This window comes from Gymnoscopelus braueri (genome assembly GCF_963280865.1).
Source record: "Gymnoscopelus braueri genome assembly, chromosome: 13".
In the NCBI taxonomy this organism is placed as follows: Eukaryota; Metazoa; Chordata; class Actinopteri; order Myctophiformes; family Myctophidae; genus Gymnoscopelus; species Gymnoscopelus braueri.
Genome location: NC_137615.1, coordinates 32,026,659 through 32,043,525, shown reverse-complemented (window position 1 = coordinate 32,043,525; position 16,867 = coordinate 32,026,659). Strand labels below are relative to the sequence as shown.

Here is a 16,867-nt window from a genome sequence, read left to right as displayed (position 1 = left end):
TATATCAGCTGGACATTGTTAACAACCCACCATTGCAATGTTTTGAGGACAGTGTAACAGTTAAGCCTGACTTAAGCTCACAATGCCTCGCAGTAGATAGGCTATTTACGATGTGCGACACCATGGTATGACTGAGCATGACTTAGGCATTAGCCTCCTTCACACTACTGCTGGACCATTCACTCCGAGACACAGCCCCTCTCTGATGCACCATAATATCACTATAGACAGTAAAAGCCTCAGTGTATGTAACGTCCCTATTCTGGGGGGCGAACATTTGGCAAAAATAGATCTACAAGCTCACAACACGTCGCGGACCAAGTACAAACAAAGTATATAGGGTTTAAATGGTAAACTGAGAGTTACAAATGGATGAATGAACACTGAGTATTTTACTGTGTAAATGCTTTTGGGGGCTTTACTTATTGTAAAGGGATCGTAGAGTGGGGAGTGACAGGAAACAGGGAGAGAGAGACAGGGAGTGACACGCAGCAAAGGTTGTGTGCATGCTCGGGAATTTAACCTGTGACTCGCTGTCTGTCAGGCTGCATTAGAGCCCATATGTGGCATGCGCCTTAACCAATCAGCGAACCGCGCCCCCAATAGTTTTTTTTTAATGATTTGTTTATTTTTCTATGAAATACTTAATCGGAAAAAGGATTTGTATGCTTGTGTGTTCTCTCTAAATAAAAGAAGAAATTGTTTGTTGAAGAAAGAGGTTCAGCTGCTTTTGGTCTTGTTGTGTTAAAAAAAAAGGAAAAAAAGAAACATGCATGTGTATACGTGTGTATTCATATGAATTTTCACACAGAAACACACTTGATGATTAAGGCATCATGTGCAATTTATGCATTGATATTTAGGAACATTTGGATGGATTGCTAAGCTGTTTCCACAGAAACAAACACACACACACACATTTTGTGTGTGTTGAAGAAACACGTGTTTCTTTTAAACACGTGTGTAAAAATCCTGTTACTCCCCGTGGTGTGTCCAGGAAGTACGAAATTGAAACCACATCAGAGGGAGCCAAGCACACACACGCACATGCGCGCGCGCGCACACACACACACACACACACTCACGCACGCACGCACGCACGCACGCACGCACGCACGCACGCACGCACGCACGCACGCACGCACGCACGCACGCACGCACACACACACACACACACACACACACACACACACACACACACACACACACACACGTACACACACATATTTTCTCTGTTTGCTTCATGGGAACGGAATAAGAGGAAGTGGTCCCGCTGCTTTCTAAGTTCAGCAATTGTGTGCTCATATTTACATTTCCATGTAAGCTTGTGTATGCATTTACATGTGTGTGTATTTGTAGATGTCTCCCCTGACCAGCTGGACAGACTCACAGATGGCTCCCTGTTTAAACAGAAAACATACTCTTCATGTCTTTGTCCTGCGAGGAGATAAGCTTTCAATGAATGATGGCCAAGAAAATACATTCAATATTTGTAAAATAAATAAAGGTTGGTTTTAACTTTCCTGGAATTCTAGAGGGGTAGAGTTTATCACTTGCCTGTAACATATGCATATTGTTCTGTCTGGCATTCAGTTAATGTAATATTTTCAGTGTCAAAGCTATTTGGCAAGGTCAAGCCCATTGCAGCAATACTAGAAGCTGTCACTGAAAAAAAATCTACTTTTAATAGCAAGTGTAATGTGTGATGACAAAGAGGATAGCCAAACAGATGCACATTCAGTATACTGAAATATACTGGTAGGCCTATGTACAAATCTGATTCTCATTGTCCATTGTTATCGGAAGTTTGACTATTTGTTGTTATGGCCAGCCCAGTCTGGATTGTTGTTGATATTCAATCTTTTGCACATGAAGGTTGGGAAGGACTATTTGTCTAAAACAAAACTTAAAGAAAATGTGTCTAATACTCCTTGTTCATGAGAGAGGCATCAGCTAGCAGGTGCTGCAATCTGCACAAGCTCTCAATGTACCACATCACGACATGTTGTGTACAGGGATGGATTAGGTAGGTACTTTATTCATCCCCACAGGGTAATTAAGACTCACGGAGGCCCCTGGGCCAATTATCTTTTAGGGAGCCCCCCTTGCGCTACCGGGCAGGTGGGTGCAGGCACAGAAACACACTACTGGAGTTGTAAGTGTGGGCCAAGAAAGCACCTGTTGACATTTTACCATATAGGGTATAGTCTATAACCTACCTACAGTATTTACAGTACATGATATTTATATGCATGTTAAAAAAGACTTTTTTAGTTAGGAGGGGACTTTGAGGGTCCCGAATAAATTGTCCATCAGCCTTGCAGCCCTGATAGTCGAGGGTCCCTGGGCCCATTGGCCTGGTCCATAATCTATCCATGGTTCTTGAATATGTTTCTTTCTCTTTTAAGTCAGCCAAAGACATGCCCAAATATGCATGCCAGGTTGAAAGTGGTTAAAGGAAAAAAGGTGAGTGAATCCTTTACTTGCAGTTTTGGCACATGAGAAGAAAAAGGGTTATATTGACCATGAGATTTGAAACACCACAGTATTTAGCACAGCTTGAAATATTGTAGTCTTGTGATTGTAGATGATAGCAATCTTGAATCCTGAATATAGACTTTAAATTGAACTAAATAGCCTCCTTGCCTTAATGTTCTCCAGAGTAATTAAAAAGCAGTTTGTGGGTAAATCACTTCAGCTGCTGAAGGTTCACAGGCCAGAGCTTCTCCCGCTCACAGCTGATGACTTCCAGATGTTCCTACTTTGTTACAAAACCACTGCTCAGAAGCAGTCGTGTAAAGTAATTAAGTACATTTACTCAAATACTGTACTTAAGTACAATTTTGAGGAACTTTTACTTTACTGGAGTATTTCCAATTGTCTATACTTTTACTTCTACTCCACTACATATCAGAGGCAAATATTGTACTTTTACTCCACTACAGTTATTTGAAAACTTTAGTTACTAGTTACTTTGCAGATATAAATTATAATATAAAACATATATTAACCACTTTAGCCATATTTTATACCTAGGCTATTTAAAAATAGACGCGTTGTGAGCTTGTAGATCTGCTATTTTCAAACATTTTAGTACTTTTACTTTTGGTACTTTTTGTACCAAAAGTATTGGTATTTTGATACCAATACTTTTATACTTTTACTCAAGTGAATTTTGAATTCCGGACTTTTACTTGTAACAGAGTACTTCTACATTGCAGTATTGATACTTTTACTTAAGTAAAACATTTGAGTACTTTTTCCACCACTGCTCAGAAGGGAACGCTGAGTGTTTTTATTCAAGGGAGTGTTTTTATTCAGCAGCGACTGGTACCAATACAAGAATCGGAAAAGGGTCATTACTGCGTGCCACTTTAACGTCTGCTGCCTCCAAATGAAGGAGGTATTAAAGTGCACTTGTGGGAAACTAAACACTTATGGTAATGATGGTATAATGAGGGTTGCGTGGAAAATATACTGTGGTAAAATGTGATTTTAACACTGATGGTGTGTTGAGTTTAATAGCCTGTTGTTATAATTGTTGTTATATTGTTTACCTGAAAATAATGTTTCAGAGATGGTTTTCTATTGGAAAATACGTTCATCGATTACATTGTTTTATGAGGCAATCATGGAAACCAAGGGGAAAAAAGTTTATTCATGTCATTACATCATCAATACAAAATCCAGAGATATCAAACCCCACAAGTCGTTTTGGTGGTAAAATCTCACTTATGTTATTCATACAGTTATTCTGCAGAGTGTTCAGTATTAGAGTTTGCAAAAGGCATTTGATGCAAACATTTCCTTTTCTTTCAACACACACACACGACAGCAATGCAAAAAAAACACATCCTGTTGTTTGGTCACAAAGAAGAGTGATTATAGATCAATGAAAAGTACTGTAAACATACCATACTGTAGGTATGTTTTCCTGGCTATATGGTAGACATACCATGTATGTTTTCCTGGCTATGGTAAACATACCATACTGTAGGTATGTTTTCTATGGTAAACATACCATATATACAGGTATGTTTTCCTGGCTATGGTAAACATACCATAGCTATGTTTTCCTAGCTATGGTAAACATAGGTGTGCCTGGCTATGGTAACATACCATAGGTATGTTTTCCTTCAAAACACCTGCCCCTTAACTTTCATCATAAAGGAAGCCCTCATAGGTGAAGGGTTCGAGCGCTGGCCTACAGGTCTCTTTTTGAAGGCATGCCATCTTGTTGTTGTCACAGCTCTGCTCGGTCCCGGGGGCGATGTACACCCCGTCAGGAGAATGGATGGACGGGTCCTCGTCAAAGTAGTTGTGGGGGCGCACGAGGACCCCGCCCCCGTTGCCCACGGTTACCGTGTTGGGGATGTCTTCTGCATGGGGGATGTGGAGGAAGCCAGTGGTTACCCAGGCAACCAGGTCCTGCAGAAATGAAATGGGAAAAGAATAGATCAGTGGTTCTCAAATGGGTTTGATTTCAAGGACCCCCATATCTCTCAGAGTTACAGACCTATAAGGGTCCATTTAGAACCAAGAGCCCAGCATCCGCCTTTGAAATTGAGTCTATAGAGGAAGTGACAGTTCATATGAATGGCCTGTAGTTTCGCTGTTTTACCCCTGCTGGTGTGAGAAGAAATAACTCTCAATGCAAGTGGTGGGTTTTTTACTTTAGACTTGATTTTATTACCTTAATAAAACATTGTCATTAATACTGTATGCTTCCAGTTGCTAGTTTAAAGCCTTCTTTCAATCACTATGATATGCGTTTTGGTAAATTATGGTCCCGTTTATTTTAAAATTGATGATAAAGTAGGGTATGCACTAGGAGGGGCGTGGCTACCTTGTGATGCTTTAATTGACAAGCTACACAACCAATAGCATTCATTCCCCACCCCCGCTCTGGTCCCAACCAATAGCATTCATTTCCGGTTGCTTATAGGATATGACACGATATGACGCGATATAGAAAGATGGAGGATTTGAAATTGCTGAAAAATAAGCTTAATTTACGGTCTGTGTAGAGTCTATGGGCGTAACGCTGTCCATTCTTTTTTACAGTCTATGTTTAGAACCCCAACTTTGAGAACAACTGGAATACATTAACCGAGTGTGAGAACGTGCTTTGTGTGTTTGATAACGTTTGATAACGTATCCTTGAAAGCTCTGTACATGCACACACACTAGTTTTTTTACCCATTGTTTGCTTCAAAACACACATTACATGCATTACAGTTCACAAAGCGATACACATGCCATACGCATGCACATACACACCTCATTATCAATGCTTTCGTTGTCTTGAATGTACTTGCTGAAGTCGACGGCTGGAGTCCAGGGCTCGTTCATATTGTAAAGACTGCCGCTGGTCTGCTCCAAGTCCTTATGTTTAGTGATGGCTACCTTATACCTGAACAACGAGAGGTGGGTGGGGAAAGCCAGAAACGAGAGAGAGAGAGAGAGAGAGAGAGAGAGAGAGAGAGAGAGAGAGAGAGAGAGAGAGAGAGAGAGGTTCATTGGTATAAAATAGGTAAGTCTCCAAGGCCTCCTCAAGGAACCCTGAGTCTCTGACTGTCATCTCACCTAGCCCAGGACATAGACCTCTCCTCAGGCTCGCTCTCTGGAAGGTGGTCCCCGGTGAAGCTGTACACTTGAAGCCGATAGGAGCGCTTGTGTCCCCAGAGGTTGGTCTGGTTGCTGGCAATGTGGAGGTAGCGAGGGGTCTTGGTGTCGTAACGCAGGGCTGCTTCCTATGAAGTGAGTAGCGTTAGAGTTTGAATGAGGAGTTTGAATTCACTAGCAGCATTAGGTTAGGTCCAGTGGCTAATATTGGCATCACAGGGCACCTTTAAGGGACATAATGAAGAACTAATATATCAGATCATGTTAAAAGTGACTCTACCTGTTCTGTGTTGATCTGTTTCTCTACCAGCTGAGGCACCATGGCATGGCGTTCAGGCATCCAGGGCAGAGACACATTCACAAACTCCATGTCTTTGGTCTGGAACATATTGTTCACTCCTAGAGGAAGAATGAAAGCAAAATGCACGCAGGCACGTGCGCACACACATGCAGGGAAATTTTACAAATAACCACAGTGGAGATCAGTTTTTTTCAAATCAGATCAAATGTGTTTTTAAAAAACTGAAAAGCCCTGTCCATCACAGGTTCTCACAACCATTCTGAAATATACATATCAATGTGTAGAACAACATGAGTATAAACAATTGTATTTTGTATGTACAGTCAGTTCTTCTTACAAAGTTGTTTTAATTGAATACCTGCAAAGCCATTTATTGCCAGGCCTTGATGAAGTGTGAGCTCTTTGAGTAAACTAGACATGTCCAGTACAGGGGCTAATCGTGGCACACGGCCACATTTTATATTGTATAGCACACGGCTTCACTCCTAAAATGTATTATTTTTTTATGTGTGACTTACATTTGGCTACACTGCCAACAAAAGACTGATAAAATTGTTGTATTGTGATGCATCTGCAAGTGCATTTGTTGCCCTATGGTATTTTCATATTTTCAAATAATAATACAAATAATTGGACACCCTTGGAGTAAACAAATATACAAAACTCTCACCAGTGTGTGTCACTGTAACAACACTGTTGATGTGATTGCAGGCCTGACTACTCACCTAACACATCCAGATCCACTTTGAAGTTAATGAAGTGGGTATGGATGTTCCCCAGGATGTTTTCTGCCACCTGGTGTCCATATTTATGGCTGCCTGCCATCATGTAGGAAGAGGTGATGTAGCCGGTGGCGTGCACCTTGGCCTCGACAGAGCCACTCTGGTAGAAGATGAAATCCCACATGTAGTCATAGTTACCAATGGCCGTGATGGTCCTGAACACAAGTGCACTGTTTGACAACCCTCCATAGCTGTGATAGAATATCTCATTGAAGTGCCTCCGCAGGGGACGCCCTGTGTCGTGCTCAAAGACACAAATAGAATTTTTGAACCGGCGTGGGGCATCATTGTCCACGTAGTGATAGGTGTCAATGTATGTAGCCGAGTATGGGCAGTCAACCCCACGGACCAGTTCATTGGCCATGCGTCCAATACCAATGCTGGAGTCGAGAAACTTGGTGAGCATCATGTGCGGTGTGTTTGAGCCGTAAACTGACATGGCTTCTTGGACACTGAGTTCATAGATGATCCTCTCCCCATTAAATCGTACATCAAAAACTTTCATTCCCGTGAGCACGCTCAGACCGAAGGCAAAGCTCCAGTCGAGGTACACGACATGATTGCCCTTTATACTGAAGCGTTTTTCCTGAGCATGATACTGCTGGGGTCCGACACCTGTGGGTTTCTGCCTGGGTTTGAGAGAGGCGTAATTTGGTCTACTTTTGTAGATGATTTTCGTCACTGTTCCTGCCTCGTATTCGTCTTTAAGTTCCTGTACGCTGTTGAAATACTGCCCATTGTATAACACTTTGTCAACGCGCCAAAACACGGAGCTGGTATTCCGGTGGTCAACTAGCACCTCAAACCCCACGGGATGGATGAAGAACCCCTCAACCCCTCGACAATAGCCCACCCATGACATCCTGTCCCCTGACTTGACCCCCCTGGGCATGCCCTCATAAAAGCTCAGGTTTGTAGCTCCCCCAGGACCAAAACTCTCACTCACTAGCTTACTGAGTGGGTCAAGGACATTGGACTGAAGAAATGGTATTAATACCACGTATTCCCCTGTATGTGTGGGACGCGCTGTGATCGGTATCTCCATTTGGTACCTCTCAGAGGTGACATCCCGATGGTAGGTTGGGTTGGGGAGAGGTCCAACGACATACTCCTTTACGTAGCCCTTTGTGCCATGAAAAACCACCGCGGTCGCCTGTCTCTCTGGCTTGGGCCCATCAGCATCCAAATACTGCAAGACTTGCCCTTTCTTCGGCAAGGAAAGGTCGATCAGGTAGAGGTAATCTTCCGAGGGAGGTGTTACTGGATCAATCGATATGTTCATCCCAGAGATTTTGGACACATAGTCACGTACCTGGGTGAGCTCTTCCCTTGAGAGGTCAGCAAAGACATGGCTGCGTTCATTGTGCACCCCAGGTGAGATCGGAGGCACCTGGGGGCACGTGGGGGTGGGGTCCACAGGGCACTGTGCCGTACGTTGGGTGTTGAGCCATATCAAGACACAGTTACCGATCAGCGAGGCAGTAACGACGAAAACCAGGAGATATTTGAGGAGCATCTCTCCAAAGTGATTGTCATTGGTGTTGCAGCCAAGACAGGATTGAAGTCTGTCTTTGTTAGTTAACACAAAACAAGAAATGTAATTTAATTTGTGCTTTGTCAGTAAAAAATAAAGATTAAAATAAATATTAAACAATGTGTTTTAATTCTGGACTCACTTGTATGCTAAGTTGACCCAAGCCAAAATTCCACCAGTGCCTTGTTCCTTTGCACCGTCTCCCTCTCAGTTCTGTATCTATCTCAGTAATGAATAAGAGGACGGACACTCTCCTTTAAAGATAATCTGTACACTGTAAAATCCCCAGTATTAATTTAACTCTGAGAGTATACAAATGTTCATTCTCAGAGTTACAAATGGATACATGAACACTGAGGATTTTACTATGTGATAGTATAGAGACCATGGCAGACTGAGTCTGGTGAGTTCAAAGTCAAACCCTGTCTTTACAACCTCAGCGGTGTGTCTTGTGATAAGATGTGAAGGTGACGGTTAGGCTATTTTCCAGGTGCATGCTTTGACCTTAAGCAAACTCAAATGACAATGGAATGAAATTCTTTCAAGTTCATTACTTTATCTAATTGTTATCAGATATTAGGCAAACTTAAAGTGTTTTATTGTTGCCCTGTTGTAAATGTTCTCAAGTTAGCCATGGTAATATACCCAGTTGTGTTCTTGCAGGATCATTACAGTATTATAGGCCTTAGCAAAGACAAAGTCCACTCATTTGATCTCTTAGCTTTATTGTTTTATTGGCTTATATTTCCCATGCCTATCAAGAGGGAGGAGACATTTAGAAAATACCATGAAATTGGTCTAATTGCACTTTTATATACTAGTTGGTCACTCACTGCCATTGCCATAAACACATAGACCTAGCCCTAAATATATTGTATACTAGTAGACTCCTAATGTGCCATAGTGTCTAGACTGGATAGTATTTACTTGTGCACAGTGTTGTGTACCAAAAATAGCCAATCTACAAGCTCACAACGCGATACGACATGTTGAGCTTTTATATCTGCTATTTTCGGTGCAAAACGCCAGTATGCAACCAAGTATATATCAGGCTTAATGTCGGTGTAGTACCCACATGAGCCACTGACTCTAATACATGTCACAATTTAGATACGTTTTGTAGATAGGAGGTACAATTACTCTGCAGAACTATATTACTACAGACAGCATATTGGCCTAATAAACAATGTAGCCTACTGTAGCAAAAACATACTATTCAAAAAGCTATCACAAAATTGTAACCCATTTCAAACAACAACAAAAAAGAATAAAATAAATGCAAGATCAAGTAAACGTATTTCTAAAATACATTTTATTGAGTAAAATAATCATTCTTAAAATAAAAAGATGTGGACAAAACTAAATCAAGAAAATGTGTACTATACACCATTTGAAGTAAGTGTTTCTTCTTCCAGCAATGCCTTCCTTTCCCCCCTATTTGATATTCAGATGATCCTTTGGCAATGGAAAGACAATACCACTTTACAAATACTGTACAATTGTACGGAATCAAATTAAGTTACGCCTAACTGGTGTCCATTTTGCTCACAACAAAATGACAAAAGGCCAATTGATTGATTGATTGAATACTTTATTAGTCAGAAATGTAAACAGCACGAGGCGCAGTCAGACATTTAGGCTAAAAGGATAACACAAAAAAGTCCTGGAGACTTGTTTCCATTGTGGTCCTATATATTCAATTCATCAACATAGCATAAAAATAACACAATAATACAAATCATCAACAAATATAAAACACTATATGTACAAAGGAGAAAACGGGAAAATGTCGGCAGTGAATGTCACCTCCTTTCTATGGGAAAAAAAATAGTTTATCTCCCCTTGTGGTCTCCTGATAGATGGATTTTAAGGCCAGTTTTGAAAGAAGCCAGTGATCCATATTTTTTAAGGGATGGTGTCAGGGCATTCCACATTTTGGTGGGCAGAGTATTAGAACGAGAATTTTCCCATGTTTGTTCTATAGATGGATAGTACCAGATCGTTGTCACTCCCTTTAGTATTGTGGCTGTGGGTGTCACTCAGTTTGGAGAAGTAGTTACTCAGGTATATGAGGGCATGACACCACCTAATTCCAACACATTTTGCTAGTCTGGGATGGCTCAGGGTAAAGTCAGGGTTAAGAAATAAATGGAAGTTAGATATCATTTTATATCCCTGAAATCCAAAGCAGAAAAAAAGGAGAAAAAAGCAGAAAAAAAACACCCCAAAAAACAATCCCATCCATGGAAACATTATAGGTTGGGGAAGAAATAGATGACTCAAGCTGTACAGCTCTCTTGTGAGTCTTGAGGACAGAGTCGACATACATCTTGGTGCCTTGCTTTTGCATGACCATGATACTTCTGTGCTTTTGTGGGCAAAGCATAATGTTGTTTATTCATGTCATTACATCACTAATACAAAATCCAGATATCAAAGTCCTGAAGTAGTTTCAGTAGTAAAACCTCACTTATGTTATTTATGCTTCAGTTATTCTGCAGTGTGTTTGCAAAAGGCATTTGATACAAACTTTTCCTTTTCTTTCAACACACACAAGACAGCAAGGCAATAAAACAAAATAAAAAACACATCCTGTTGTTTGGTCACAAAGAAGAGAAATACAAAAAAAGAAAGTTCAAAATCACAAATCGCAAACAAAATGTTCACATGTTTATTAACCTATGAAAAGTACTGTAAACATAAAATAGGTACCTAATGATTTATTCCTTCAAAACAACTACCCCTTAACTATCATCATAATGGAAGCCCTCATAGGTGAAGGGTTCGAGCGCTGGCCTACAGGTCTCTTTACGAAGGCAAGCCATCTTGTTGTTGTCACAGCTCTGCTCGGTCCCGGGGGCGATGTACACCCCGTCAGGAGAATGGATGGACGGATCCTCGTCAAAGTAGTTGTGGGGCGCACGAGGACCCCGCCCCCGTTGCCCACGGTTACCGTGTTGGGGATGTCTTCTGCATGGGGGATGTGGAGGAAGCCAGTGGTTACCCAGGCAACCAGGTCCTGAGAAATGAAAGGTTCAAGGTTCAAGGTTCAAGGTCTTTATTAATGTCCCAGAAGGGCAATTAGGTTTACAGCACCTAATTGCCAGGAAAACAGTCAAATCAGATCAGTGGTTCGCAAACTTTTTCATTTCAAGGACACCCATAAAGTAACAGACCTATAAGGGTCCATTTAGAACCCCAACTTTGAGAACCACTGGAATAGATTAACCGAGTGTAAGAATGTGTTTGTGTGTTTGATAACGTTTGGTGACAACAATGATTTTTTTCCTAAAAGTTCTGCACATAATAATAATAATAATAATAATAATAATACATCAGACTTATAGCGCTTTTCTTAGTACCCATGCACACACTCTTTAATGTGCAGGTCATTTGATGTAGAATTTGCTTCAAAACACACATAGCCTACACACGTAGTAAATGCATTACAGTATATGCACAACGCGGTACACATGACATACACACCTACGCACATACACACACCTCATTATCAATGCTTTCGTTGTCTTGAATGTACTTGCTGAAGTCGACTGCTGGAGTCCACATCTCGTTCTGATTGTAAAGACTGCCGCTGGTCTGCTCCAAGTCCTTATGTTTAGTGATGCTACCTTATACCTGGACAACGAGAGGTGGGTGGGGAAAAGCCAGAAACAAGAGTAGGATGGAGAGAGAGAGAGAGAGAGAGAGAGAGAGAGAGAGAGAGAGAGAGAGAGAGAGAGAGAGAGGGGGGGGGGGGTTCATGCGTACAGTATAACATAAGTCAAAGGAAAGAGCTGAAGTCTCAAAGGCCTCCTCAACTAACCCTGACTGTCATCTCACCTAGCCCAGGACATAGACCTCTCCTCAGGCTGGCTCTCTGGAAGGTGGTCCCCGGTGAAGCTGTACACTTGAAGCCGATAGGAGCGCTTGTGTCCCCAGCGGTTGGTCTGGTTGCTGGCAATGTGGAGGTAGCGAGGGGTCTTGGTGTCGTAACGCAGGGCTGCTTCCTATGAAGTGAGTGTTAAGAGTTTGAAGGAGGAGTTTGAATTCACTAGCATTAGGCTAGGTTGAGTGGCTAATATTGGCATTACAGGGCACCCTCATAAGGGACCTAATGAAGAACTACTGTAATATTTCAGATAATGTTAAAATGACTGTACCTGTTCTGTGTTGATCTGTTTCTCTACCAGCTGAGGCACCATGGCATGGCGTTCAGGCATCCAGGGCAGAGACACATTCACAAACTCCATGTCTTTGGTCTGGAACATATTCTTCACTCCTAGAGGAAGAATGAAAGCAAAATGCATGCAGGCACGTGCACATGCACACACAAATGCAGGAATCAATTCAAATCAAATCAACAAAATAAAAATAAAAGCTGAAAAGCCCTGTCCCATCACTGGTTCTCACAACCAAACCATTCTGAAATATACATATCTATATGTAAGAACATCATGAGTGAAAAATAATGACATTTTGTATACAGTCAGTTGTTACAAAGTTGTTTTAATTGAATACCTGCCAACGACATTTGTTGCCAGGCCTTTAAAGTGAGAGCTCTTTGAATAAACCATGTCCAAAGTCCAGCCCAGTGGTCAATTGTGGCACAAGGGCAGCTTCCTTCCTAAAATGAATTATTTGTGGCCCGCCCGTATAGCGGGCCATGAATGAGCGTTTTGAAATCAACTTTTGCAGATTGTACCTCATTCTCAAGATGTGTAAGGAATTTTTATTTTATTTCTGTAGAGACCTTTTCACAACTGTTTAAATTTGCCTAGACTGCCATTTGATCCAAGTACTTGGACTGTAAATATAATAGCAATGCAGTGCATGTATGTGGAAAAAAGGCTGAAAAAAGGTTGAATTGTTTTAATTTTGTTCACAGAACAGATGTGGGACTTACATTTGACTACAATGCCAACAAAAGAATATGAAATTGTTGTAATGTGTGTAGTGTAATGTAATGCATTTGTTATGGTCCAAAGGTACATTATGACAGGAGATGCAGTCGGCCCTAAGGTACTTTCATATTTTCAAATATGGCCCAATTTAAAAAGAACTATGTGGACACCCCCGGCCCGGAGTAAACAAATATAAAAAATCACACCCAGTGTGAAGTGGGCGGTGATCACAGTGGTCATCACAGTGATGGAAGAAGTGATGGAAGAAAAGTAATATTGTGGACCAACCATTGTACACCCCTAACATAAAAAAAACACAAATGTGTTTTTTTAAAAGCATAGTCCTATTTATAGGGCTATGCACATGTGTCATGTTTCACTAGCCAATCACAGTCCTGAATAGACTGTGATTGGCCAATCACGGTGCAGGGTTAGGGGGGTACAATGGTGGCCAATCACAGCGCAGGGTTGGGGGGGTACAATGGGTGGGGGGGGGGTACAATGGTGGCCAATCACAGTGCAGCGAATGTCGATGTCCAAACCTCACATATAGGGGCGGTTTCACCGCCCAAAAACTCTCACCAGTGTGTGTCACTGTAACATCCAGGTTGGTTTGGGATCTCGCTGTCTCTCGTAACAACACTGTTGATGTGATTGCAGGCCTGACTAACTCACCTAACACATCCAGATCCACTTTGAAGTTAATGAAGTGGGTATGGATGTTCCCCAGGATGTTTTCTGCCACCTGGTGTCCATATTTATGGCTGCCTTCCACCATGTAGGAAGAGGTGATGTAGCCGGTGGCGTGCACCTTGGCCTCCACAGAGCCACTCTGGTAGAAGATGAAATCCCACATGTAGTCATAGTTACCGATGGCCGTGATGGTCCTGAACACAAGTGCACTGTTTGACAACCCTCCATAGCTGTGGTAGAATATCTCATTGAAGTGCCTCCGCAGGGGACGCCCCGTGTCGTGCTCAAAGATACAAATAGAATTTTTGAACCGGCGTGGGGCATCATTGTCCATGTAGTGGTAGGTGTCAATGTATGTAGCCGAGTATGGGCAGTCAACCCCACGGACCAATTCATTGGCAAAGCGTCCAATACCAATGCTGGAGTCGAGGTACTTGGTGAGCATCATGTGCGGTGTGTTTGAGCCGTAAACTGACATGGCTTCTTGGACACTGAGTTCATAGAGTATCCTCTCCCCATTAAAACGTACATCAAAAACTCTCATTCCCGTACAGACGCTCAGACCGAAGGCAAAGCTCCAGTCGAGGTACACGACATGATTGCCCTTTATACTGAAGCGTTTTTCCTGAGCATAATACTGCTGGGGTCCGACACCAGTGGGTTTCTGCCTGGGTTTGAGAGAGGCATAATTTGGTCTACTTTTGAAGATGATTTTCTTCACTGTTCCTGCCTTGTATTGGTCTTTAAGTTCTTGTACGGTGTTGAAATACTGCCCATTGTATACCAGTTTGTCAATGCGCCAAAACTTAGCACTGGTATTCCTGTGGTCTACTAGCACATTTAACCCCACAGGGTGGAGGTAGAACCCCTCAACATTGCGACAATAGCCCATCCATGACATCCTGTCCCCTGACTTGACCCCCCTGGGCAGGGCCTCATGAAAGCTCAGGTTTGAAGCTGCCCCAGGACCAAAACTCTCATTCACTAGCTCTCTGAGCGGGACAATCACACTGAACCGAAGAAATGGTTCTAATAGCAAGTATTCCCCTGAATGTGTGGGACGCACTGTGATCGGTATTTCCATTTGGTACCTCTCAGAGGTGACATCCCGATGGTAGGTTGGGTTGGGGAGAGGTCCAACCACATACTCCTTTACGTAGCCCGTCGTGCCATGAAAAACCACTGCGGTCGCCTGTCTCTCTGGTTTGGGCCCATCAGCATCCAAATACTGCAAGACTTGCCCTTTCTTCGGCAAAGAAAGGTCGATCAGGTAGAGGTAATCTCTTGAGGGAGGTGTTACTGGACTAATCCATATGTTTATGCTGGGGATTCTGGACACATAGTCACGTGCCTGGGTGAGCTCTTCCCTTGAGAGGTCAGCAAAGACGTGGCTGCGTTCATTGTGCACCCCAGGTGAGATCGGATAATCTGTACACTGTAAAATCCCCAGTATTAATTTAACTCTGAGAGTATACAAATGTTCATTCTCAGAGTTACAAATGGATAAATGAACACTGAGGATTTTACTATGTGATAAAACAGTATAAATAAAACAGTATAGAGGCCATTGCAGATTGAGTCCGGTGACGTCAAACCCTGTCTTTACAACCTCAGTGTCTTGTGATAAGATGTGAAGGTTATGGTTAGGGCTATTTTCCAGGTGCAGGGTTTGACCTTAGTAGTTCACCCAAAAAAGTACTTATTTTCTATAAATTACACACCCCATGAAGCCTTGAATTCATGGAAATTGTTTTTGTCGCATTCCTAAGGCAATAATTTGAAGACCGGCAGAGTCCCCATTGAGTCTCCGGCGGTCATCAAATTATTGGCTTATTCACCCGTTTCCTAGGCTGTGTGTTTTCCACTTCCTGTCGATTTCATTGGGTATCATTGGTCATCTGACCAGTTTCATTGGATTTCATTGGATCAAATCGACAGGAAGTGGAAAACACACAGCCTAGGAAACAGGTGAATAGGTATGAGACAAAAATATTTTTTTGGGGTGAACTACTCCTTTAAGCAAACTCAAATTACAATGGAATGAAATTCTTGTAAGTTTGTTACTTTATCTAACTGTTATCAGATGTTAGGCAGACTGAACAAAGTGTTTACTGTTGCCCTGTTATGATAAATTAGCCATGGTCGTATACCCAGTTGTGTTCTTGCAGGATCATTACAGTATTGTAGGCCATAGGAAAGCCAAAGTCCACTCATTTGTTCTGCGCAAGGAAATTTGCGGAACTGGAGGGAGGAGACATTTAGAAAAAGCCATGGAATTGGTCTCATTAGATTTTGATATAGTTGGTGAATCACTACTGGTTACATTACGCTATTCAATCAATAAACACTAAGCATCAGAAGGGACATTATTCACTTTTCCCTGTGTAATAGAATGCTAGTTTGTAGTTCTAATCTCGAACATGCGAGATTCCCCAAAGGGTTTTCCGGGACCCCAATCTACCAATCTATCCCATGTAAAATCCTCAGTAAGGGCCATTTGATTACAATTACATTTGTACACTCCCAAGAGTTACACATGGATACACACTGAGGATTTTACTGTGTTGTAAGTGTTTCAGAGTTACAGACCTAAGAGTCAATTCAGCTGTTAAGACAGCCAACTAATTCAAAGAACCTCAACCATATCATACCCACCTTAGCTGATCTCCACTGGTTAGGCCTGCCTGAATTTAAGAATAGATTTTAAGATTGTACCGATTACCTAAAGTGTCTGAAGGCCAGGATTTACTTGCGCTCAGTGTTGCACACTGAAAATGGCCAATCTACAAGCTCACAACACGATATCACTCGTTGAGCTTGTAGATCTGCCATTTTCGGTGCATGACACTAGTATGCAACTACGAATAAATCAGGCTTAATGTCTGAGTAGTGCACACATGAGCCACTCACTCCAATCCTGCACCTTACAATTTCTATATATTTTTTGGAGGTTTAGAGGAGGTTGTGTAGAACTACATTACAGACAGCATATTGGCATTACAACAAAGTACTATAGCAAAACACTATACTA

The 16,867-nt window shown here is 42.0% G+C and overlaps 2 protein-coding genes across 2 annotated transcripts; both read right to left on the bottom strand.

The window, feature by feature from the left end:
• Positions 1-4,152: 4,152 nt before the first annotated feature.
• On the bottom strand, positions 4,153-8,224 carry LOC308099513 (primary amine oxidase, liver isozyme-like; the record flags this gene model as incomplete). The annotated part of the gene is made up of 5 exons (XM_080448257.1): positions 4,153-4,428; positions 5,281-5,413; positions 5,587-5,753; positions 5,906-6,024; positions 6,652-8,224. The coding sequence occupies 5 exons, from the start codon at positions 8,222-8,224 to the stop codon at positions 4,153-4,155; spliced, it is 2,268 nt and encodes a 755-aa protein (XP_080304383.1).
• A 2,762-nt stretch (positions 8,225-10,986) lies between these two features.
• LOC308099511 (primary amine oxidase, liver isozyme-like) lies at positions 10,987-16,010 on the bottom strand (the record flags this gene model as incomplete). Its single annotated transcript, XM_080448255.1, is given in 8 exon segments — positions 10,987-11,162; positions 11,165-11,261; positions 11,747-11,871; positions 11,874-11,878; positions 12,083-12,249; positions 12,403-12,521; positions 13,819-15,271; positions 15,987-16,010. Coding segments are annotated over 8 exon segments (2,166 nt in total).
• Between the last annotated feature and the right edge of the window lie 857 nt (positions 16,011-16,867).